The sequence below is a fragment of the Capricornis sumatraensis genome, chromosome 5 (assembly GCF_032405125.1).
Source record: "Capricornis sumatraensis isolate serow.1 chromosome 5, serow.2, whole genome shotgun sequence".
NCBI lineage: Eukaryota > Metazoa > Chordata > Mammalia > Artiodactyla > Bovidae > Capricornis > Capricornis sumatraensis.
In genome coordinates, this window is record NC_091073.1 from 64996808 (window position 1) to 65021042 (window position 24235).

The 24235-nt window shown below is 40.0% G+C and overlaps 1 protein-coding gene across 2 annotated transcripts in view; it reads left to right on the forward strand.

Annotated features, from left to right (window-relative positions):
• ELMO1 (engulfment and cell motility 1) overlaps positions 1 to 24235 on the forward strand; it is a 568923-nt gene that overhangs the window by 263295 nt on the left and 281393 nt on the right. For both annotated transcript variants that reach the window (XM_068972512.1, XM_068972513.1), the window contains one exon: positions 23172 to 23276. In XM_068972512.1, coding sequence (XP_068828613.1) covers positions 23172 to 23276 — 105 coding nt within the window. The remainder of the gene's footprint in view (positions 1 to 23171; positions 23277 to 24235) is intronic.

Here is a 24235-nt window from a genome sequence, read left to right on the forward strand (position 1 = left end):
TGATCTCCTTCAGAATGGACTGGTTGGATCTCCTTGCAGTCCAAGGGACTCTCAAGAGTCTTCTCCAATACCACAGTTCAAAAGCATCAATTCTTCAGCACTCAGCCTTCTTCACAGTCCAACTCTCACATCCATACCTGACCACAGGAAAAACCATAGCCTTGACTAGACGGACTTTAGTTGGCAAAGTAATGTCTCTGCTTTTGAATATGCTGTCTAGGTTAGTCATAACTTTTCTTCCAAGGAGTAAGTGTCTTTTAATTTCATGGCTGCAATCACCATCTGCAGTGATTTTTGGAGCCCCCCAAAATAAAGTCTGACACTGTTTCCACTGTTTCCCCATCTATTTGCCATGAAGTGATGGGACCAGATGCCATGATCTTTGTTTTCTGAATGTTGAGCTTTAAGCCAGCTTTTTCACTCTCCTCTTTCACTTTCATCAAGAGGCTTTTTAGTTCCTCTTCGCTTTCTGCCATAAGGGTGGTGTCATCTGCATATCTGAAGTTATTGATATTTCTCCCGGCAATCTTGATTCCAGCTTGTGCTTCTTCCAGCCCAGCATTTCTCATGATGTACTCTGCATAGAAGTTAAATAAGCAGGGTGACAATATCCAGCCTTGACGGACTCCTTTTCCTATTTGGAACCAGTCTGTTGTTCCATGTCCAGTTCTAACTGTTGCTTCCTGACCTGCATACAATACTTACTATTATCTATTTATGTAATCCTATTATTTGGGTCTTGTCTGGTGGCTTAGATGGTAAAGAATCCACCTGCAATGAAGAAGACCCAGGTTCAATCCCTGGGTCAGAAAGAGCCCCTGGAGAAGGGAATGTCTACCCACTCCAGTATTTTGCCTGGAGAATTACATGGACAGAGGAGCCCAGCAGGCTATAGTCCTTGGGTTGAAAAGAGACACAACTGAGCAACTAACACTTTCACACTTCATTTCCAATTATTTAAGTATTTTCTAAAATATTATGTTTATTTAAAGAGCTCAATTTGACTTACTGATATATAGGTGGGCTTCCCTGATAGCTCAGTTGGTAAAGAATCCGCCTGAAGTGCAGGAGATCCCAGTTCGATTCCTGGGTTGGGCAGATCTGCTGGAGAAGGGATAGGCTACCCACTCCAGTGTTCTTGGGCTTCCTTTGTAGCTTAGCTGGTAAAGAATCCATCTGCAATGCTGGAGGCCTGGGTTTAATCCCTGGGTATATAGATGCTTATTATTTAACACTCTTGAAAGCACATAAAAGGAAGTAGCAGGAAAATAGATGTTTCATTCCTGAAACTTCTATCCATGGACCCACCTCTTCTGAATCATTTCCACCTCAATTCTTCATTATCTATCTATATTTTCCAAACAATTTGCCCCATGTGCTGTCAAGAACCATTTGGTGATACAGTTTACAAAGAATCTGAAAATGAAAGTCAATGGTGCTGAGCTCTTAAACTATCCTTCTTCTTTCAGTTTTGTAGAGTTGGCACTCTTGGTTCCCATCAGGCAGGAAATGTAGTGAAGCATGCTCAGTTGCCTCTGCTTCTACCCCTTTCCACAACCACTGGGGCTTGGGGTTAAAAAAGAAAACCTCCAATATTGTCTCAAGGTTTTTATTGCAGATCCTGATAGCCATTCTGCTATGTGATGCTGGGTTTTTAATATTCACACATGCTCATGCAGAGAAAATTACCTTGTGACTGATGTTTGGTAGAGAGAAGTCAAAGATCCCATTGATTATGAAATTCTACCCAGATTTAGAACTATTAAAATATGAAAAACATGTACATCTTAGAATTGATGAAGATGATAACCTTAATTCTGAGTCTTATTAATTAAAAATGGAATTTCTGGAAGTTTTATGCTTTCAGATGAGAATTATCTCTAGATTGTAGACTTTTTCAAGGCTCATAAATCAAAGCCATAAGTCAAAAGCACTAAGCTTTGAGATTTTGACATGTCTTAGATTCATAAGGGTGAACCTTCCCTTCCCTCTTATGCTCACAAATATTGACAGCACATTTCTTTTTCAGAACATCTGAAGTGAGTTAGTTTGATATTTAAGCGACAGGTTAAAAACTCTTTTCTTTTCTCCCCTAATGAGTCAGCTATTTGTTTTACACTAAGAAATTCAGAGATCAGATTTAAGAATAATCTTCTAATAGAAAAAGGGAAAAACAATGAGAGAAAATTCTAATTTGCGACCCAACTTGGTTTAAGTCACAGCTATTTTTTCCCTTTATTTGAAATGTGTAGTATTACAGTCAATACGTTACTAAGAAAATTCAGAATTTGGAAAGGAGGCAAAGACTAGACTGGCGTATCCTTTCAATGTGGTATTGGAGCATTAAAAAAAAAAAAAAAAAGCCTGGCCAAAGATGATTCCATTCTCCAGGAGAGCATTCCTGTGTTTAACTGTGTTGTTTACTGTTACTAGAGCCTAGTGAGTGGGAAACGGTACACTACTGCGTAGCTTTTAGCTGGTAGAGCTGCCTAGCAGGAAATCTTACCCCAAATATTATAATGCTCTGTAGGACATTAACTAGCTTTATAAGTAAGCTAGCAATCTTTTACTAATATTCTTTTTGCAGATGCTACAAACACCGTGCTCTTCAAATGCACTATGAACCAGCCTTATCATCCTACTGGTTTCTTCATTACTGAGTTGAGTAAATCTTGACCCATGTTTGTTCTGTATTTTTACAGAAGTCCTGTTATTAAAGTTTTGAACCTTTCCCTTTGTCAAGATTTTAATCTCTCATGTGAAACAGAGTTATTACCAGTCACTATGAAATATATTTGTAGCTTGACAAGTGTGTGGTAGTAGTTCATAGTAACCCCAAAGCATGATAATGCATATTAACCAGGTTCAAAAGTAGACTGCTGAGGATGTATGTGAGCAAGACTTTTACCCAGTGATGTCAACGTGATTAGCAAATGATTCTATTTGTGTGAATGGAAAAGCTTCAGGAGCTGGAGTTGGGCTTGTGTAGGGAATTGTTCTAGCCAGAGCTGGAACTGTCCACAGAATCCTGAGAGCCTTTTCAGAACAGCCCTGGGGGTTCAGGGGTGCCCTACAGAGGTAGATTTTGTGTTTACTCCTTTAGCAGCAGGAGTGGGGTTTTCTAAGCCCTTGACCATGTATGCAGTTGTTCCCTGGAGTTATCACCCTCGTCCTTTAGGGATCATCAGACATTAAATATATTTAGTTGGGTTTACCCTCCCACACGTTGATTATTCTTACATTATCCTTCTCCTGCCATCAGTCCTATTTTCTCCCTCTTCTTCTTTCTTCTCTCTGCCTCTCTGTCCATTAAGGAATGCTCCCTGACTTGGAATGGTATGGCAGATGACATCATGTTTAACTGAGATATATATTTATTTGATTACTTCAGGGCTTTTTATAATGTCTTACAAGCACAGTAAATGCCAAGCAATGAGACACACACAAATCAGTGGAGGGAAATTTCATATGTATTTGAACTTTGCATTGATCACCTCAACTGTGTACCTAAGTCATTTTCCTAAGAATAGAATTAATGTATCTCAGATTTATGGTGGCTTAGGGACACTTATTTTGAAGTGACAGAATACTCAACATACAGTGCTGCATTATCTTATGTAACTCAGCACCTGGAATTCAGGTAAAATGTTGATGAATGTATAAATGAGTGGAAAATGAAAATGCTATTGAATCTTTTCTGCCAGAAGTCTCTATAAATAGAACAAATTACTATGCAGGTGGGAGACTGAAATTTTCCACACTTGAATGCAAGGAGATGGGGAAGGTACAATATCCCCCCAGGATCTTTGGGGAACTTCTGATTCTTTAATTCTTTTCTGATTCTATTGGCAGAATCCTGGGGTGAGGAGACGATTCAACAGTGTTGGGAAGAAGGCCCCTTTAGCACAGTATTGGTGAGATCTTTGAGTAAGTGTCGGCTGAGCATAGTCTGGGAATCAGTTCTGTGGGGCCAGTGAGAAGGATGAATTAATGGAAGCTGAAGCTTAAGAATGCAAGGACCGTTGATGTCTTGAAGGGAACCAGAACTAGAAAAAGGGCCAGAATTTCTGAATAAGAGATCTTTTGGTGGAAGGTGAGAGGGGACACTGATGCAATTCTAGATGGAAAGTGAATAACCCACAGCAGCCATTTCCCTGGGGCTTACCTGTTGATCTGTTCAAAGCATTCTCTATATGTTGCCTCACTTGATCTTCACTAAGCAAATGAGCGAGAATACCTACATAGAGTTATAGGTGAAGAAGTGGGTTTTTGTTATTGTTATTCAGTCACTAAGTTGTGTCCAACTCTGCAACCCTGTGGACTGTAGCATACCAGGTTTCCCTCAGTTCAGTTCAGTCCAGTTGCTCAGTCATGTCCGACTGTTTGCGACCCCATGAACCATAGCACATCAGGCCTCCCTGTCCATCACCAACTCCCGGAGTTTACCCAAACCCATGTCCATCGAGTCAGTGATGCCATCCAACCATCTCATCCTCTGTCGTCCCCTTCTCCTCCTGCCTTCAATCCCTCCCAGCATCAAGGTCTTTTCAAATGAGTCAGCTATTCGCATCAAGTGGCCAAAGTATTGGAGTTTGAGCTTCAACATCAGTCCTTCTAATGAACACCCAGGACTGATCTTCTTTAGGATGGACTGGTTGGATCTTCTTGCAGTCCAAGGGACTCTCAAGAGTCTTCTCCAACATCACAGTTCAAAAGCATCAATTCTTCAGTGCTAAGCTTTCTTCACAGTCCAACGCTCACATCCATACATGACCACTGGAAAAACCATAGCCTTGACTAGACAGACCTTTGTTGGCAAAGTAATGTCTCTGCTTTTTAATATGCTGTTCTAGGTTGGTCATAACTTTCCTTCCAAGGAGCAAGTGTCTTTTAATTTCATGGCTGCAATCACCATCTGCAGTGATGCTGGAGCCCAGAATAATAAAGTTAGCCACTGTTTCCACTGTTTCCCCATCTATTTGCCATGAAGTGATGGGACTGGTTGCCATGATCTTCGTTTTGTGAATGTTGAGCTTTAAGCCAACTTTTTCACTCTCCTCTTTCACTTTCATCAAGAGGCTCTTTAGTTCTTCTTCACTTTCTGCCATAAGGGTGGTATCATCTGCATATCTGCAGTTATTGATATTTATCCTGGCAATCTTGATTCCAGCTTGTGCTTCTTCCAGCCCAGCATTTCTCATGATGTACTCTGCATAGAAGTTAAATAAGCAGGGTGACAATATACAGCCTTGACGCACTCCTTTTCCTATTTGGAACCAATCTGTTGTTCCATGTCGAGTTCTAACTGTTGCTTCCTGATCCTTCAGTATATCCCAGAGTTTGCTCAGATTCATGTCCCTTGAGTCAGTGATGCTATTTCTTTTCTAAGGGCATCAGCTGATTTTGCATATTGCACTGGAACCCGCATTGGTGTCTCTCCAAGTCTGTGCTACTTACCATACCCCTTGCTGCCCTTTACGGGTGCTTGTTTTGCCCTTTGTGGTTAGCCAGGCCCTTTACTGAGGAAGTACTTGTCAGAATTGAAGAGACTTTCCTGCCTGTTCAAAGCCATTTAGGGTGAATTATTTGGAGAATAAGCCCCTGAACATGGTGGGCACAGGGCCCAGGTGGATGTTCTCCCAGCACTGCACTGTAGTCCTAGAGGTGGGCTTTTATGGGGTCTTTTGGGGGGGCCAGCTGTGCTGCCTTTGAACTGTTCCTTGATTTTTCCCATCTCACCCCCTGCATACAGTGCCACTGAGGGAGGTACCACCTGCACCAAATTTACTGATGAAGAGTGAGCACTTTGTGAACAAATAGACTCTTTCTAGCTCCTCTGCCTTTTGTCTGATATGTAAGAACTTGGCAAAGCTTCTTCCCTTCAGGGTGCTGAAGAGAAAATTGATCCTTTACTAGAAAAATGAGAGACTAGGAGAGGAAATTATGCTCTTTTGTAGAAAAGGGAGGAATTTATATATATATATGTTCAGAATAGTTTTACAGACTGCCCATGTATGCACTCACTCTGTTGAAGAAAGATCTATTTGTGGAGGATTGAAATGTTCCTATTAATATTCCTTATCTAAGAGAAACAGAGGTATCAACTGAATTTCACTAAAGGTAATAGGAAAACTGATCTCCAAGGGTCTTCTTTTATATTTGGTTTCCTCTTTTGTTGTTAAAAATACATTTCATTTCTCTTTTACATGCCAGGATACAGCAGAGGGAAAAGATAGCATAATCAGTATGAAAGTAATAGCAAATGTTAGTGCCCATTTGCAGTTCTGGTCACAACTACCTTTCATCTTACATTTTATTATGCCTTCATATTTAAGGTGCAAAGTCCTAAAATTATTAAACCTACTTCAGTTGCTGTAGTCAAATAACATTAATAAAATGTAGCCTTTCTAAATTTACATTGTAATGATGAACTATTTTACTCAAAGAAAAATAACTGAAGATAAAACGTTGATCTTCCCTGGTGGCTCAACGGTAAAAAATCTTCCTGCAAATGCAGAACTGAATTCGATCCCTGGGTGGGGAAGATCCCTTGGAGGGAAAAATGATAACCCACTCCAGTATTCTTGCCTGGAAAATCTGATGGGCTACAGTCCATGGGATCGCAAGTGTTGGACATGACTGAGTGACAAAGTTGCCACCACCATCAAAGATGTTCATGTGTGTACTTACAATTCAGATTTAATAGATAGTAACATTCAACTGTGGAGAAGGCAGTGGCACCCCACTCCAGTACTCTTGCCTGGAAAATCCCATGGACGGAGGAGCCTGGTAGGCTGCAGTCCATGGGGTCGTGAAGAGTCGGACACGACCGAGCGACTTGCCTTTCACTTTTCACTTTCATGCATTGGAGAAGGAAATGGCAGCCCACTTCAGTGTTCTTGCCTGGAGAATCTCAGGGACGGCAGAGACTAGTGGGCTGCCGTCTGTGGGGTCGCACAGAGTCGGACACAACTGAAGTGACTTAGCAGTAGCAGCAGCAACATTCAACTGTATTTGGGGAGGAGGCATGATTAAGAAAACAGGACATTACAGATTAAGGCCATATCCCCCTCTCTCCCCACCTGTCCTTATCCTTCTGCTGTCTTATCATGATGCATATCACTTCCCTGCATGTTTTGGTACTTTGAAAAAATGGTTGTAGAAATTTTGAGTCTAATTTTCTTTACATATATATCTTGTGATAACATTATCAGTTTAAAATCATAATGTGTATGTTTGAAGTTATTTTTTTCTGAGATAGAATTTTACAAAAAAGACCCAGTTGTTATAGGAGGTTGAATTTAGTTAAAATAACCACCAAAAAATAAATCAGACCTTAAGAAGTTAGTTTCATTTTCTCTTGTCCTTCACCCCTGCCCTCAGCCTCTGAGTAACCCGACAGATCCTTGCACGCTGGGGGTCCTTTAGGACCAAGTTCCTAGAGCATGTGATGTTTGCAAGATAACCAGGAGGTGTTTTCTTTTTTAATGTGGTAGTTTTTATTAATAATTCCATTCAATCTGCTAAGGTTAGGGGCAACATGGCATTCACATGCTATTTATCTAACATTTTCAATAATTCTTATCCTCTTTCAGGGTTTATTGCTTTCTCGTTGGTAGTGGTCTCGAATTCTTGTTTTTCAGATCCTTATTCTCAGGACTGAGACAGTCACAGTCATTGTATCTGCAGATGGTTAGATTTAATGTGAGCAAAACCAAATCAAGCAGAGGTCACTTGCTTTTCTGTTGGCTCCAATGAGTGACAGCCAGGAGGGGAGATATTTCTGCCATGGTTTTGCTGATTTCTTAGAGGCAGGAGGTGTGTCACACGATGCAGTTTTAGAAGTTTGTTTTAAAAAAATCTATTTTATTACTGATTTTCAAACTAAAACTGTGGCACTCCTTCAGATCTTTCTATCCTCAGCTCCAGCTATACTCTTTGGAATTGTTTCCATTACAGTCTTTAGGAAGCCATCTTCTATCAAGAATTTTCAAGATAACTGGGGTGGATGCCTCTATTTAGCTTGACTATTTTTAGATTGAACCATGTGAAATTCCATTACTGCCGGTCACAAATGGTCAGATATTGGCAGTTTCACAGTTTCCCTACATATTTGGGGAACCCTGAACATTTACAGCTCTGAAGACTTTAGAGCTGAAGGGTCCCATCAAGATAATATTGTCCAACTGCCAGCAGTTACAGATGACCGCCCCTGGGCTGGCCCAGGATTGCCCAGTCAGTAGTGAAGTGCCTCACTCAGGCTGAAGCTGTGATTGTAGTTTCCTGACTAAGTGAAGTGAGGTGTGAACAGTCAGGCTCCAGGAGATGCTGGATTAAAAGGATCGGGTTAAAGAAGGGGAGTCCTTTAAGCCCAGAGGGCTGTACCTTTTGTAGGGCTGGCAAATTGAGCAAATGTCATGCAGTGGTCCAAGCCAGGGGGCCTCAGGACCTGAGATTGCCTGACTCAGATAAGGGGCCTCTTCCTGGCCTTCTTCTGAGGGAAATGCTGTATTCAGGAGGCAAGCTGTTCTGCACAGGACTCACTTGACCAGGTGGAGATGAGCCTTTCTGCCCAGGTGTGTAACCTTGGGCACAGCTGGACATGACCTGCAGGGGGCCTTCAGCAATGGCGTGGGCGGAGTCCAGGGTGAGACTCCAATCCATTTCTCATCTTTTCCTGCAAGATGGTCTCTGTTTCTTTTTAGAAAACAGTGGGCACACCTCTACTCAGATATAAGTAAGAAGCAATGCATCTTCATTAGAGAAAATTTGAAAAATAGGGACAGGTAGGGAAAAAAGTCTTCCATCTCCCTACCACTACAAAAAAATTACCATTAATACTTTGGTAAGTTTCCTTCCAGTTTTTACAAACTCATAATTACATGCTAAGTATATATCTTGATATTGCCTGCATGTATATGTCTGTTATATATATATATATATATATATATATATATATATATATATATATATATATGTAATAAGAATACATAGAGAGTACTCTACATAAAATACACAATGTCAAGGAATATATACTACTATTGAAATTCTACACAGAGTACAACACATATTTTATATTCCTAAGTACTCTATGAAGATAATTTTTTTAAATTTATTTGTTTTAATTGAAAGCTAATTGCTTTACAATATTGTAGTGTTTTTTGCCAAACATCAACATGAATCAGCCATGGGAGCATATGTGTTTCCAGAACCTCCCTCCCACCTCCCTCCTCATCCCAGTACACCTGCCCTGAGCACCCTGTCTCATGCATTGAACCTGGACCGGCGATCCACTTTACATATGATAATATACATGTTTCAATGCTACCCTCTCAAATCATCCCACCCTTGTCTTCTTCCACAGAGTCCAAAAGACTGTTGTTTACATCTGTCTCTCTTTGCTGTCTCACATATAGGGTCATCATTACCATCTTTCTAAATTCCATATATATGTGTTAGTATACTATATTGGTGTTTTTCTTTCTGACTTTCTTCACTCTGTATATTAGGCTCCAGTTTCATCCACCTCATTAGAACTGATTCAAAGGCATTCTTTTTAATGGCTGAGTAACATTCCATTGTATATATGTACCACAGCTTTCTTATCCATTTGTCTGCCAATGGGCATCTAGGTTGCTTCCATGTCCTGGCTATTGTAAACAGTGCTGCGATGAACATTGGGGTACATGTGTCTGTTTTAATTCTGGTTTCCTGGGTGTGTATACCCAGCAGTGGGATTGCTGGGTCATATGGCAGTTCTATTTCCAGTTTTTTAAGGAATCTCCACACTGTTCTTCATAGTGGCTGTATTAGTCTACATTCCCACCAACAGTGTAAGAGGGTTCCTTTTTCTCTGCACACCCTCCAGCATTTATTGTTTGTAGACTTATTGATAGCAGCCATTCTGACTGATGTGAGATGGTACCTCATTGTGGTTTTGACTTGCATTTCTCTGATAATGATGATGTTGAGCATCTTTTCATGTGTTTGTTAGCCATCTGGATATCTTCTTTGGAGAAATTCTGTTTAATTCTTTGGCCCATTTTTTGATTGGGTCGCTTATTTTTCTGAAATTGAGCTGCAGGAGCTGCTTGTATATTTTTGAGATTAATTCTTTGTTAGTTGCTTCATTTGCTATTATTTTCTCCCATTCTGAAGGCTCTCTTTTCACCTTGCTTATAGTTTCCTTCGTTGTGCAAAAGCTTTTAATTTTAATTAGGTCCCATTTGTTTATTTTTGCTTTTATTTCCATTACTCTGGGAGGTGGGCCATAGAGGATCCTACTGTGATTTTTGTCAGAGAGTGTTTTGCCTATGTTTTCCTCTAGGAGTTTTATAGTTTCTGGTCTTATCTTTAATCCATTTTGAATTTATTTTTGTGTATGATATGAGAAAGTGTTCTAGTTTCTTTCTTTTACAAGTGGTTGACCAGTTTTCCCAGCACCGCTTGTTAAAGAGATTGTCTTTTTTCCATTGTATATTCTTGCCTCCTTTGTCAAAGATAAGGTGTCCATAGGTGTGTGGATTTATCTCTGGGCTTTCTATTTTGTTCCATTGATCTATATTTCTGTCTTTGTGCCAGTACCATACTGTCTTGATGACAGTAGCTTTGTAGTATAGTCTGAAGTCAGGCAGGTTGATTCCTCTAGTTCCATTCTTCTTTCTCAAGATTGCTTTGGCTATTTGAAGTTATTTGTATTTCCATATATTTGTCCTAGTTCTGTGAAAAATACCCTTGGTAGCTTGATAGGGATTGCATTGAATCTATAGATTGCTTTGGGTACTATACTCATGTTTACTATACTGATTCTTCCAATCCATGAACATGGTATAGTTCTCCATCTGTGTCATCTTTGATTTCTTTCATCAGTGTTTTATAGTTTTCTATATATAGGTCTTTAGTTTCTTTAGGTAGATTTATTCCTAAGTATTTTATTCTTTTCATTGCAATGGTGAATGGGATTGTTTCCTTAATTTCTGTTTCTGTTTTCTCTTTGTTAGTGTGTAGGAATGCAAGGGATTTCTGTGTGTTAATTTTATATCCTGCAACTTTACTATATTCATTGATTAGCTCTAGTAATTTTCTGGTGGAGTCTTTAGGGTTTTCTATGGAGAGGATCATGTCATCTGCAAACAGTGAGAGTTTTACTTCTTCTTTTCCAGTCTGGATTCCTTTTGCTTCTTTTTCTTCTCTGATTGCTGTGGCCAAAATTTCCAAAACTATGTTCAATAGTAGTGGTGAGAGTGGGCACCCTTGTCTTGTTCCTGACTTTAGGGGAAATGCTTTCAATTTTTCACCATTGAGGATAATGTTTGCTGTGGGTTTATCATGCTGCTGCTGCTGCTAAGTCGCTTCAGTCATGTCCAACTCTGTGTGACCCCCATAGACGGCAGCCCACCAGGCTCCCCCATCCCTGAGATTCTCCAGGCAAGAACACTGGAGTGGATTGCCATTTCCTTCTCCAATGCATGAAAGTGAAAAGTGAAAGGCAAGTCACTCAGTCGTGTCCAACACTCAATGACCCCATGGACTGCAGCCTTCCAGGCTCCTCCATCCATGGGATTTTCCAGGCAAGAGTACTGGAGTGGGGTGCCATTGCCTTCTCCAGGGTTTATCATATATGGCTTTTATTATGTTGAGGTATGTTCCTTCTATTCCTGCTTTCTGGTTTTTATTTTTTTTTCATAACTGGATGTTGAATTTTGTCAAAGGTTTTCTCTGCATCTATTGAGATAATCATATGGTTTTTATCTTTCAATTTGTTAATGTGGCATATCACATTTATTGATCTGCAGATATTAAAGAATCCTTGCATCCCTGGGATAAAGCCCATTTGGTCATGATGTATGATCTTTTTAATATGTTGTTGGATTCTGTTTGCTAGAATTTTGTTAAGGATTTTTGCATCTATGTTCATCAGTGTTATTGGCCTGTAGTTTTCTTTTTTGTGTGTGGCATCTTTGTCTGGTTTTGGTATTAGGGTGATGGTGACCTCATTGAATGAGTTGGAAGTTTACCTTCCTCTGCAATTTTCTGGAAGAGTTTAAGTAGGATAGGTGTTAGCTCTTCTTTAAATTTTTGGTAGAATTCAGCTGTGAAGCCGTCTGGTCCTGGGTTTTTGTTTACTAGAAGTTCTGATTACTATTTCAATTTCCATGCTTGTGATGAGTTTGTTAAGAGTTTCTATTTCTTCCTGGTCCAGTTTTGGAAAAGTTATACTTTTCTTACAACTTGTTCATTTCTTACAAGTTGTCCATTTTATTGGTATATAGTTGCTGATAGTAGTCTCTTATGATCCTTTGTATTTCTATGTTGTCTGTTGTGATTTCTCCATTTTCATTTCTAATTTTGTTGATTTGATTCTTCTCCCTTTTTTTCTTGATGAGTCTGGCTAATGGTTTGTCTATTTTATTTATGAAGATAATTTTTCAAGGCTGTGTAATGTTCTATCAGGCTTCCCTAGTACTCAGAGGTAAAGAATCTGCCTGCAATGCAGGAAACCCAGGTTCGATCCCTGGGTGGGGAAGATCCCCTGGAGGAGGACATGTCATTCCACTCCAGTATTTTTGCCTGGAGAATCCCATAGACAGAGGAGCCTGGAGGGCTATGGTCCATTGGGTCACAAAGAGTCAGACATGACTGTAGTGACTGAGCGTGCACACATACAATATTCTATAAAGTGATTCCCACCCCACCCCACCCCACCCCCACTGTGTAGTTAGCTAGTTCTCCTTTTAGAATAGCCATTAAGAAATGGGCTCTGGACTTATGGGATCAAGTCTAAGCATAATGTTTGTGTGAATGTAGGCAAGACACTTAACTTGTCTACTCCTCAATTTCTTCATCTTAAAAACAACCATAAGAATTCTACTGGTGTGGAAAAGAGAACACAGTCTCCAAATTTAAAAGCCAGGACTTTGCCATTTCAGCTGTGCTGAAAGGGGGAAGGAGGAGAATGCTTATGAGACACAATCCAGATCCCTGACTCATCAAAATTGTAGGCAGTCTTACATAAAGTTATATAAAGTATAAAAGTCTTATATAAAAGTGTGTCAAAGGTCTCTTCCCAGGTTTGCCTTTGGTTGGCAAGGAGAAAGGATCTGAAGACACCAAGGTGGGACTTTGCATCACAAATTAAGGCTACTAAAAACATTCCTTTCAACTTAACATTTTCAAGACACAGGATTTATCCAGTTAAAATTTAGTTATCTTTAAAATCAGTACCATATTTTCCAGGGGAGCAAAACATTAAACATTTACATAGGGCTTGTGTTATCCAGGTACTAAACATTTACCAAACATTAGCATTTCTTTGATAGTTGAGATGTTTAACTTTGATTAAAAGAGTCATTATTTTTCTTTTTTTTTTTTTAATTTTAAAATCTTTAATTCTTACATGTGTTCCCAAACATGAACCCCCCTCCCACCTCCCTCCCCATACTCACAGCACTGCTGTGAAAACAAAACACTTAGAAAGAGGGTGGGCAAACTTTTCTTGTAAAAGAAGGGTCAGCAAGTAAAAATTTTAGGGCTTGTAGGCCAAATGCTCAAGCAGGTACAGATAATATGTAAATAAATGTGCATAGCTGTGTTCTGACAAAGCTTTCTTTATGAACATTGAAATTTTAATTTCATATAATTTTCATGTGTCAGAGGTAATTATTTTCCTTTTGAATAAAAACAAGATTTAAAAATATAAGAAGGGACACACTTTTAAACTCACAACTCTACAGAATTGAGTGGTGGACCCAATCTGGCCCCTGGGCAGAAGTAACCCCTGGCTTAGAATAGTCCTCAGCCTTCATTAAGTGCTGTGTGTGTGTTAGCTGTGACACTTCCATGATTAGAGCTGTCATCACCATCATCACTAGCACCATGCAGTGCTAGGTCCTGGAGGTGGTGGGGATTGTAGTACACAAGCCCCTGCATCCCTTTGACCTCCTGAGAATCCATCTGTAGCAGCAGCATCTTGACCAACTCCTGGCTCCATCACAGAAAAGAGGTTTTGTCTCCCATGTCGGCGATGGTGCCCGTATCAGAGGCTGCCTGGAGAGCTGTGCTAGGCTCAGAGGGAACGGGTTCCCTGCGTGACTAGCGGGCCCAGCCCTGGAGTGAGGGTAGCACACGTTCTGTGTCCTTTGATGGACCTTTTAGCCTGTGCTCTTCCTGGGGATGGGTGAAAGAGGGAGACAGAAAACCCCCCTGTGCATAACTGATGCTAGTTCACCTCCTGTTTTAAAACTACAAAAGGTTGGCAAAAAGGGAGTTCTAAAAGGAGCAGTGAAAAAGCTGTGGGAGTTCAGGGAAGAAAGAGTAGGGTGTTGCTAGCAAGAGCCACGGTGCTTGGGTCATTGAGAATCCTGCATGCATTCAGATCAGTAGAAAAATTACAGATGTCTTTATAAACCTTGACAGCATTATTTCATTATTCATGAAGACTTTTTTTAAAAACTGTAACCAGCTTCATTTTAAAGGAGATTTATTCCCAAGGCATTTTTAATTGAGTTTTCATGGTAATTCTTTGTATTGACTGTTAAATCAACATACCAAATAAACAATATTAGAATTTATTCTTTTATTCAATAAGTCTCAACTCTGCTTCTTCAAGATAATGAAGTAAGAGTGAGCCCAGTTTTTCCTAAATTGTATGCATAGCACTGCATAGCCTTTTCTGACCTTTTAAGAGTAATTTTTAAAAGGACAATTTTTTAAAAAACTTTATTTTATATTGGAGTATAACCAATTAACAATGTTGTGATAGTTTCAGGTGGACAGCAAAGGGACTCAGCCATACATATACATGTTTTTTGACTAAGAAAATTTGCCTTAAATCCAGAATTTTCTGTGTGGGAGCTTCCACAGTATGCATGTGTGAAGTTACTTATGCTTGTGGTGTGTGTGTGTGTGTGTGTGTGTGTGTGTGTGTGCATGCACAGTGTGTGTGTATGTCCATGTGTGCATATTTCAAAGCTGTATTGTTAAGGCTTTTAATAATTCACTTCTGAAACAGAAGTTTCTTGAAGCCAAGTAGTATTTTATTTTAATCTTTGGATGAAATTTATCATGTTTGTCTTCCATGGTGCCTTGCACAGTAGTAGAAATCCAAAAATATTTGATAAGAAAAGGAATGAGCCAGGGCTGCTAAGTTGTCCTTTGCTCCAATTCTCTACCCTTTAGTTCTCTGGAAACCATTCTGGCTGGACATCCAGTCCTTGCTTCAGTATTTCTGAAAAGGCTGTTTTCTGCCAATTCTGCTTCCTATAGCTGCCCTTACAATGATATCAATCCTTGAGATGCCTGAGGACAGTAGTGATCAAACCCACAATTCCCATCCTACTACAAACCACCACCATCACATATACTTTTCCCTCTGGGCTAAATATCTAAAGTTTTTTCCCCCCCAACTTTTCTGACACACCTTTCTGTCCAGATATTTCTGCTTCTTCCTGGCTGCCCCTCTGTATAATTTCTTATGTGTCAGGAGCTGGTTCACAGTGGGGCCCCCCCAGAACTCTGTGTTGTATACAGGTATGGCCTCAGCTGGGCCTGGATGGTGGAATTCTCCTCTGTTCTTCTGGTTATGCTCCTGTTAATAAAACCCAGCCTGTCAGAGCCTCCTGCCTGCCACTTGAAATTGATTCATCTTAGACTTATATTACCAACTCTAACTCGTATTTCTTAATATAGAATAGGTCATGAACTCCCCTAGGTTGCAGAACAGACCCAGGGAGGGGGTTCCTAGTGACACTGGATAGTAGTGGATGGTGTCACAGCTCAACTGAATTAGAGGTATTCCCTAAAAGATTAGTTGTGGACCTGTGGAAGGAAGATAAATGGAGCCAAGCTGAAGGTCAGGAAAACCAAAGAGTAACAGGTGGGTGAATGATATTAGAAAGACAAGCAAAGGTGTAGGGGTGTTCCAGAGGCCAGGCCAAGAGAAGAGAATGCACAGCTCAGAGGGAGGTCCAGCATGGAAGCCAGACAGTCTGTTGACCTGAACCCTTAGCATCTTTCTGAGTATTTCTTTCATGTAGATCCTTTGTGCTTTACCTAAAAGAATCAAATTCTAATGATGTGGAGCTGGAATCTCATGAATTATTTGTGAGCCAGATTTCCCTTTTTCTGTAGTAGATTTGTTCTTGAATTTTTAAAACAGTCTTTTTATGGGATGTTACATTTCTCTGATTAAACTTCTACTTGCTAATGGGACCCATCTTCCTATTCTCCAAAGACCTTTTGAACCTAAATAGGAAAAAAAAAAAAAAAGCTACAGGGTTGAAGTTGGGACTTTGCCACTTCTAACCAGGATCTTGCACGAGTCACTGTCATCTGTAGGCAGAGAAGAATAACGTTTACCTCCTTAATAACTTGCCTCATTGGGTAGTTGGGAAGATTAAATTAAATCACCCCTTTGGAGTACCTGGCACAATGCCCACCTGTACCCAGTCTCAGCTATTTTTCTGCTCTTCAATATATTCACCATCTTGCCCACTCTTAGGTCAGATTTAATAAGCTGCCTACTCTGTATTCATCCAAACTATTCATTTTTATTGAATTTAATGGAAAGAGACCAAGGACAGAATCCAAAGATTTCTAAGGGCTATGTCTAGGACTTTGAAACAGTGATCTGTGTTGGGGGTCAGATAGTCAGATACTGTTAGGAACTTCCTCATATAACTGTGTGAAGCAGCCAGGTGAGAGAGTGCTGAGCCTGTATCAATGTGAAGAGTGCACGTCCTCCCTAAAGCAGACATCACAATAAAAGTCCCTGCCAAACCAAACACTTTGATACAGGGAATCAAAGTTCCAACTCCATCAGTTGGTGAGTATAGGTCCCTAGAACTCTCTTGCATTGCATTACTGTGCCTTTAGAGCAGAGGTTCTCAAAGTATGGTCCAGAGTAACCCCTGGAAACATGTATGAATGCAGATTCTCAGGCCTCAACCAGAAGCTCTGGGGGTGGTGACCAGCAATCTAACTGAACAGATGCTCTATTTGATTCTGATCATACTCAAATTTGAGACCCAATGATTTGGGAAAGTGTTCTCAATCTTGGCTGAACATTGGAGCTTCAGAAATCCAGTTGCTTGGTTTCCACTTCACAGATTTTGGGTAGAGCCTGGACATCAGAATTTTTCAAAGCTCCAAAGGGGATTTTCAGGGGCATCCAAGATGGATAAGTGCTGTTGTAGGAACCTGTTGAAATGCCCACATACCCTTTCTCCTGGGTTGGAAGAGGAGGAGTGGAAGGCATGCACAGTTCGGCACAACTCCCACGTGATCTTTTGCAACCATCAAAACCTGCTTCCCCTTGGAGAACATGACCTTAATTTACCAGCCTCAAGAAATAGCCTTGATGGAGCTTTTCCTAGACTGAATGAATATTCACTCAATGTGATTTGTTTTAAAGGTTGCTTTTAATGCTATATTTGTTCAGCAAATGTAGGCACTCATATAGCACAAATATTAACTCCTAAATCCTCATAGGCTTTCTCTGCGATATGCCATCTGGCAGGCATTATTGTAATCATCTCTTTATTATCCACACTAATGAAGGACTAGCATGGCATTGGTAATTGAAAAACACAGATCATTTAAAAATCATTCAGGCTCGTGCCAGCACTGCTCCCCCAACCAGGAGGCATTCAGGAGTAAAAAATATTGACTGATTATAGGTTCCTACCTTCCCTGTGGAGGTACTAATATATATTATTTTAGTCAGAAATGTGAGAAATAGAAGTGAGAGGCTTCTAATTTATCATTTCTTTTTCTGAAAATGGAAATTTCTGTTTTCTCAATAAGAGGCCAAAGCACAAAGCAGATAAACAGCAGGTATATTTATAATGCATCACACCCTGGAACCAGTCAGTTTAAAGCATGATACTCAGGGGATCATGGGACTCAGGGATACTCAGAGAAGCTGCATGGGACTCAGGGGATGAGTGGATATGGATTCCAGATCTTACTTTGATATTACTTGTGTTATTTGAGATGAGTCATTGCAGTCATCAGGAGGTCTCAAATTGTGGTCCCCAACCGGCAGCATCTGTGTCACTTGGGAACTTGTTAGAGAAGCAGATCCTTGGACCTCACTCCAGCCCTCCTGAATTAGAGGGGCCAGCAACTGGTGCTTCAGCAGAGGCTTCAGGAGATTTGGTTTGAATTTCTGCTTAAGTTGGAGCACCACTGTTCACTAGGTGCTTAGTTTTCTTAACTACAAAATCAGATGACCAACCTAACTTATATTTGAAGTACACAACTCTCCAGTGACCTCCAGTGATTTGGGCCTGGAACATATTTAAAGATTCTCTGTCTTAGACGTTGGATGTGTGATTGAAACAATTCAACTTAAAAAACTGGCATGAGGATAATAGAAGACAAACAGATCTCTAGGAATACTAAACACAAACTGTACATAGGGTGCTCGCTATAAAATAAATCATGCTATCTTCAGTTGGTTGGTACCATTTTCCCAAAGTGAAAATTCTTGGTACCTTGGAAACGCAAGTGGCTGCTCCCCCTTTCTCCAGGGGCTTAGAGCTGTCTGATGTGATTCAAGGAGCAGCACTTCTACAGGCTCTAACAAATGGCATTTCAGGAGGATGTACAGAGGTACACAGGCTTTGCAGTAAAACAAGGGAAATTTTCAAGTCATTTATCAAAGCACTTGCAGCTTCCATTTCAAGACAGGTGGAAAAAAAATAACATGGAATAAGAAAAGAAAATAAATCTGTATCCAGAGCGTCTCATAAATAAGGAAGGAATAGGGGAACTATTGGCCTTGCTGGGTTCTCAGATTATTTTCGTCACAGTATAGAGAGCTCTCAAATGTTTTGGCAAGTAATTCTTATACTTTTTCCATTATCAGAATCTATGCTTATAAAATAATTTCACTGGCTGTTAAAACAAAAAGAGAAAGAGGAAACAATCATTTCAAGGAGAGAGAGGCTGAAAAAATAATAACCAGAGTTAAAAAGACAGAGACAGAAAAAGAGTATAGTTCACTCACAAGGCAAGTTATTTTTTAATCTAAAATGCAATGACGCTTCATAATTTAGAGCAAGTCATAGAAAATCAAAGGCAGTTTTCTAATTGACTTTGGTTTAATAAGAGCCTATTTGTTGGAGACAATAAGACCTGGTTTATTGAACATGAGAGAGACTCTGGTCTGTTGTATCTGGGGGGGATGGAGAAATTAGAGCTTTTATTGAAAAGGATGGATCACAGGCCCACTTTGCCTGAACAAAGCGTTGACTGAGGAAAACTACGACTGAGAACCTGCATTGGACATCTCTGTAAAATTTCCAAAGGTGTCTGGTTGAACAGCAACGTGACACTGAAATCCTGGTTTAAAGCCTGTGACCTTAGTTCAGATTCTGGTTCTGCCACATCCTGGCTCTAAAACTCAGCAAGCTACCCAGATGCTCCGTGCCTCAGTTTTCTATTGTCAATGGAGGAGAATAATAAGACCCCCTCTGTAGGAATTTTATGAGGATTAAGAGTTAGGACCTTCAGGGTGCTTTATATAACACCTAGCAGAGAGCAGGCATTATTTTATTGGGACTATTTGCTAAATAGCCACATGAATCTTTAAAAGAGCTATAAAAATATAATTTTTCTTTACTGTAAGACCATTGAAAGCAGCAATGCCCTATTTGATACCCCCATTGTATGCCTAAGGAAGTGTGTAATTGACTGAAAGAGGTTTCTAGAGGGTCCTAGGAGCACTGTTCAAACAAGACTGATGACCCTTGACCCACAGGGCCTTCTCCTTGGTCAGCTTCACTAACACATAGCTTTGGAGGGTTGTTCAAACTAGATTCAGAGAAACTAATTTCTTTTTCAGATGATTGTCTTTCCATATACTTATTTTTGGAATAGATTCATAGACCAACACTAGAAATAAGTCTGAAGTAAATGTCATGTTTTTCTCTTTTATCTGGCACACTCTCCTTTGTTGGCTCGACCATGCTGTGTAGCAGCTAATATTGATTAGCCTACTTTTTTCTCAAGCTTTTCTCAGGCTATATAAAGTATAAATGGCTAGCAGTACCAAAATAAATGCATTCAACATGTAAAGGAAAAAAGTAGAAACAAAAGCATGTGGAAACTTGTTGTCCAAGCAAGACATTGCCTGCACTTCCAAGTTCAAGTTGCAAGCTCCTGGGCAGGAGTCTTATCTCATCTGAGCTGCAGTTTCCTCATCAATAAAATTCATGCAGCCACTATGGAAAACAGTGTGGTGCTTCCTCAAAAACTAAAAATAGAACTACCATATAACCCAGCAATTCCATTCCTGGGTATATATCCAGAGAAAACTGAAATGCTAATTCAAAAAAATACATGTATCCCAGTGTTCATAGCAGCATAGCCAAGATATGAAAACAACCAAAGTGTCCGTCCACAAACAAATGGGTAAAAAAGGTGACATAGATGTAGATATATGTGTGTATACACACACACACACATATACATACATACAATGGATTTCTACTCAGCCATAAAAAAAATAAAAGTTCACCATTTTTAACAACATGGATGGACCTGGAGGATATTAGTCAGATGGAGAAAGACGAATACTGTATGCTATCACTTATGTGTGTAATCTGAAAAATAAGACAAATGAATGACTAGAACAAGACAGAAAAAGACTCACAGATATAGAGAACAAACTGGTGGTTACTAGTGGGGAGAGTGAAGCAGGGAGGGGCAGAATTGGAGTATGGGATTAAAAGATACAAACTACTATGGATGAAATAAAATATACAAGGACATATTGTATAGCCCAGGAAATATAGCCAATATTTTCTAATAACTTTAAATGTTGACATCAATATAATGTAAATCAACTATACTTCAATAAAATGTACATGTAAGGAAAAATATGAGATGAATTTTGGAGTTTTCTACTCCAGAATTAAACAAAAATAAAACAGCATTGTATTATTAAAAATTAATAAAATGAGAATAACAATAGTGCCCACCACCTATTTATTAGATGAGAGAACCCTAGTGAAACCCAAACTGGCGCTAGCCCTGAAGAGTACTCAGCAGATAGTAACATTTGTATGTTACTTGTGTTCATGAAAACTGAATACATTCAAGTCAAAATAAAAATGTACACATTATGAGGGCAGTTCTACTATTCTCTTCTAAAGAACTGAAAATATTACAAGATTTTCACTGCAAGTTACTTTTTACACTACATCTTTGATCATTTATTTTCAGCGTTTTGCTTCACCCACCCCCTCACTTTTGAATACAGGTCTCACTCTTGTACATCAGTGAGTATCAGATTAAGGCTGAATCTCACTGCATTTGACATGCTTAGTGATTTTCATTTTTGTTACAATTTTATTTATTTTATGAAATATATCCTTCTTATCCTAACTAGTAGTACTTTGGTATTTAAAAAATTTTTCAACATCTTAACAAACAAATCAGGTTAAAGTGCTAAAATAAAATATTGAAGTCACTGCTGCTGCTGCTGCTGCTGCTTCAGTCATATCTGACTCTGTGCAACCCCATAGACGGCAGCCCACCAGGCTCCCCTGTCCCTGGGATTCTCCAGGCAAGAATACTGGAGTGGGTTGCCATTTCCTTCTCCAATGCATGAAAGTAAAAGTGAAAGTGAAAAGTGAAAGTGAAGTCGCTCAGTCATGTCCGACTCTTCGCGACCCCATGGACTGCAGCTTACCAGGCTCCTCCACCCATGTGATTTTCCAGGCAAGAGTACTGGAGTGGGGTGCCATTGCCTTCTCCTTGAAGTCACTACATTGGCCCAAATTGCTTTACAGATATGGACAGAGGTTTCTGAAAATTGTGGAACTGTGGCCAGTAGGCAGCCACTGTCCTATAATTTTTGATGTTATTAGCTCATAAAGCAATGTCAAATCAGCATGCAAAAGACAGCTTCTGTATATTCTTGAAGGAGGTAGAAAAGTGTGGGTTGTTTGAGCAAGTGAACAGAAAATTCTTCGTGTATGTAAATTAGAAAAAAATACCATTGACCAAAATTTCTCTGGCATATCAGAGAGTCAGACTGTTTTTAAAAAGTATTCAGGAACAAAATAAAAATATATTATTTCATACAAATTACCTAGATTATGAGGAAAGAGTAGTTTCTTGAATATCTCTTCAGCATTTCTTTTCTATCTCTTTAGCAGAAAAATGACTTCCCTCAGATCACTTGCGTGTGGGCTAAGTTGCTTTAGTCGTGTCTGACTTTGTGGGACCCTATGGACCATAGCCTCCCAGGCTCCTCTCTCCATGGAATTTTCCAGGCAAGAATATTGGAGTGGGTTGCCATGCCCTCCTCTATCTTTCCAGCCCAGGGATGGAACCCTCAACGCTTACATCTCCTGCATTGGTGGGCGGGTCCCCTACCGCTAGTGCCACCTGGGAAGCCCCCCAAATCATTAGCCATTTAGATCTGAATTTTCAAGACAGATGTTGGTGATTGTTTTCAACAATTGGCTGTGGAAAGTGGTTTACTGCCCTGACTAGGAGTCTCTGGTGATGTTTACTGAGTGATCTTGAGCATATGGACAATTTGTTGGGCATATTTATAAGTATTGTGGGTTTTTTGTGTGTGGTTCTTGACACTGTATGGGTGAGAAGGCCAGAGCACTCCCTGGAAGAAGGGAGACGTTAGGACCCTGTGAACCTCTGAATTTCAAAGTCATGTGCCTGCAGAGACCTGTAAGTCTGGACAGTTCACAAACACCATGGACTGGTGTGACCATACTTTACCCTCACTCATGAGGATGAGGAAGTTAAGGTACAGAAAGGTAAATGGCAGACATACAGCTTTATCCCAGGTCTTTCTTCCCAAATACTATTGGTTCCAGTAGAGTACAACCACCAGAAATAACTGTTTTTGCGTTATTTTCTTTTCTTACAGTGTCACATGTCTAAGAATAATCCCATATTTTGATTTTCAGCTGAGTCTCCCAACCCTGAGTCTAGAAGCTGGTTTTGATGCACCTTTAGAAAGAAGCCCTCATTGCCACCCCAACAGGCTCACATGGAGACAGCAAATGTCCTACTTGATTATTTGGAGCTTGTCTTGTGGTACTTTGTGGTCTTGTGGAGGGAAACCAGACCTCTAGTGGTTGTTGATAAAATCTACTGAAGAACTAACCTGATCAAACCTTTTGTTTTAATCACAGAATCATGTCAACCCCGCCATGGACTTTACCCAGACTCCTCCTGGGATGTTAGCTCTGGACAACATGCTGTACTTCGCCAAGCACCATCAGGATGCCTATATCCGGGTAAGCATGTGGCCTCTTTCAACTGTTGTAGGTTTTCTGCTGTATTTGAATTTCTAACTTGTACATATGGAGGGATTACCCGTTAGATAAGTGGCCCCAGAGTTTTGCTTCTGTTATTTAGTAAAGTAAAAAATGAAAATGAAATGAAGTGAACATCAAAGTAGGGATTTTTAACTTTTAGTTTTTTTTCCACATGATTACAATTTAAACATATACTAGATATTGGAAAAATATTTTATATAATTCAGTTATTTGATTATGGCAAAATCTCTTATCCTTAAATAACAAAGAGAAATGGAAATCTCTTAAGACTTCTCTGACTTCTTGAGAAGAGTCTCAGGATTCTGTCTAGTACTGCTCTGTTCGATCTAATGCTGGAGATACAATAAGATAAACAGAGAAGTGTGGGAGAGATGGGGAGGGAGGAGAAATGCCTTCTTGCATTTCATAACAGATTAGTGAAACACCAGCTACCAGGGCAGATTCCTTTGTGGGTGGGGCTGAAGGAAAGTAGAAGGTGCCCAGCTCTGCGTTGTCACTAAAGACAGAGTATGAATGAACTGGAGCATGGAGACAGTGACAGAGAAGGTCTGCCCATCGAGGCTGCTCCCCTGGAGGCTCTGGATTTGTGTTGACCTCTGTCCTCAGTCTCTAGAGAGAGGACCACAGTTGGGTGAGGAATATAGATCCATGATTGAGATGGAAGAGGATATGAATAAATGGGCAAGGGAATTGGTGAATGGTTAAGTGATGACTAGATATAAGCTTAGAAAACAGTCAATGAATGAAAATCCTAATGCACGAAGGCTAAAGCTGAAATCAGAGTAGGATATGAGCCTGTATGGGGCTTCCCAGGTGGCGCTAGTGGTAAAAGAACCTGCCTGCCAGTGCAGGAGACTTTAAGAGATGTAGGTTCGATCCCTGGGTTGGGAAGATCCCCTGGAGAAGGGTATGGCAAC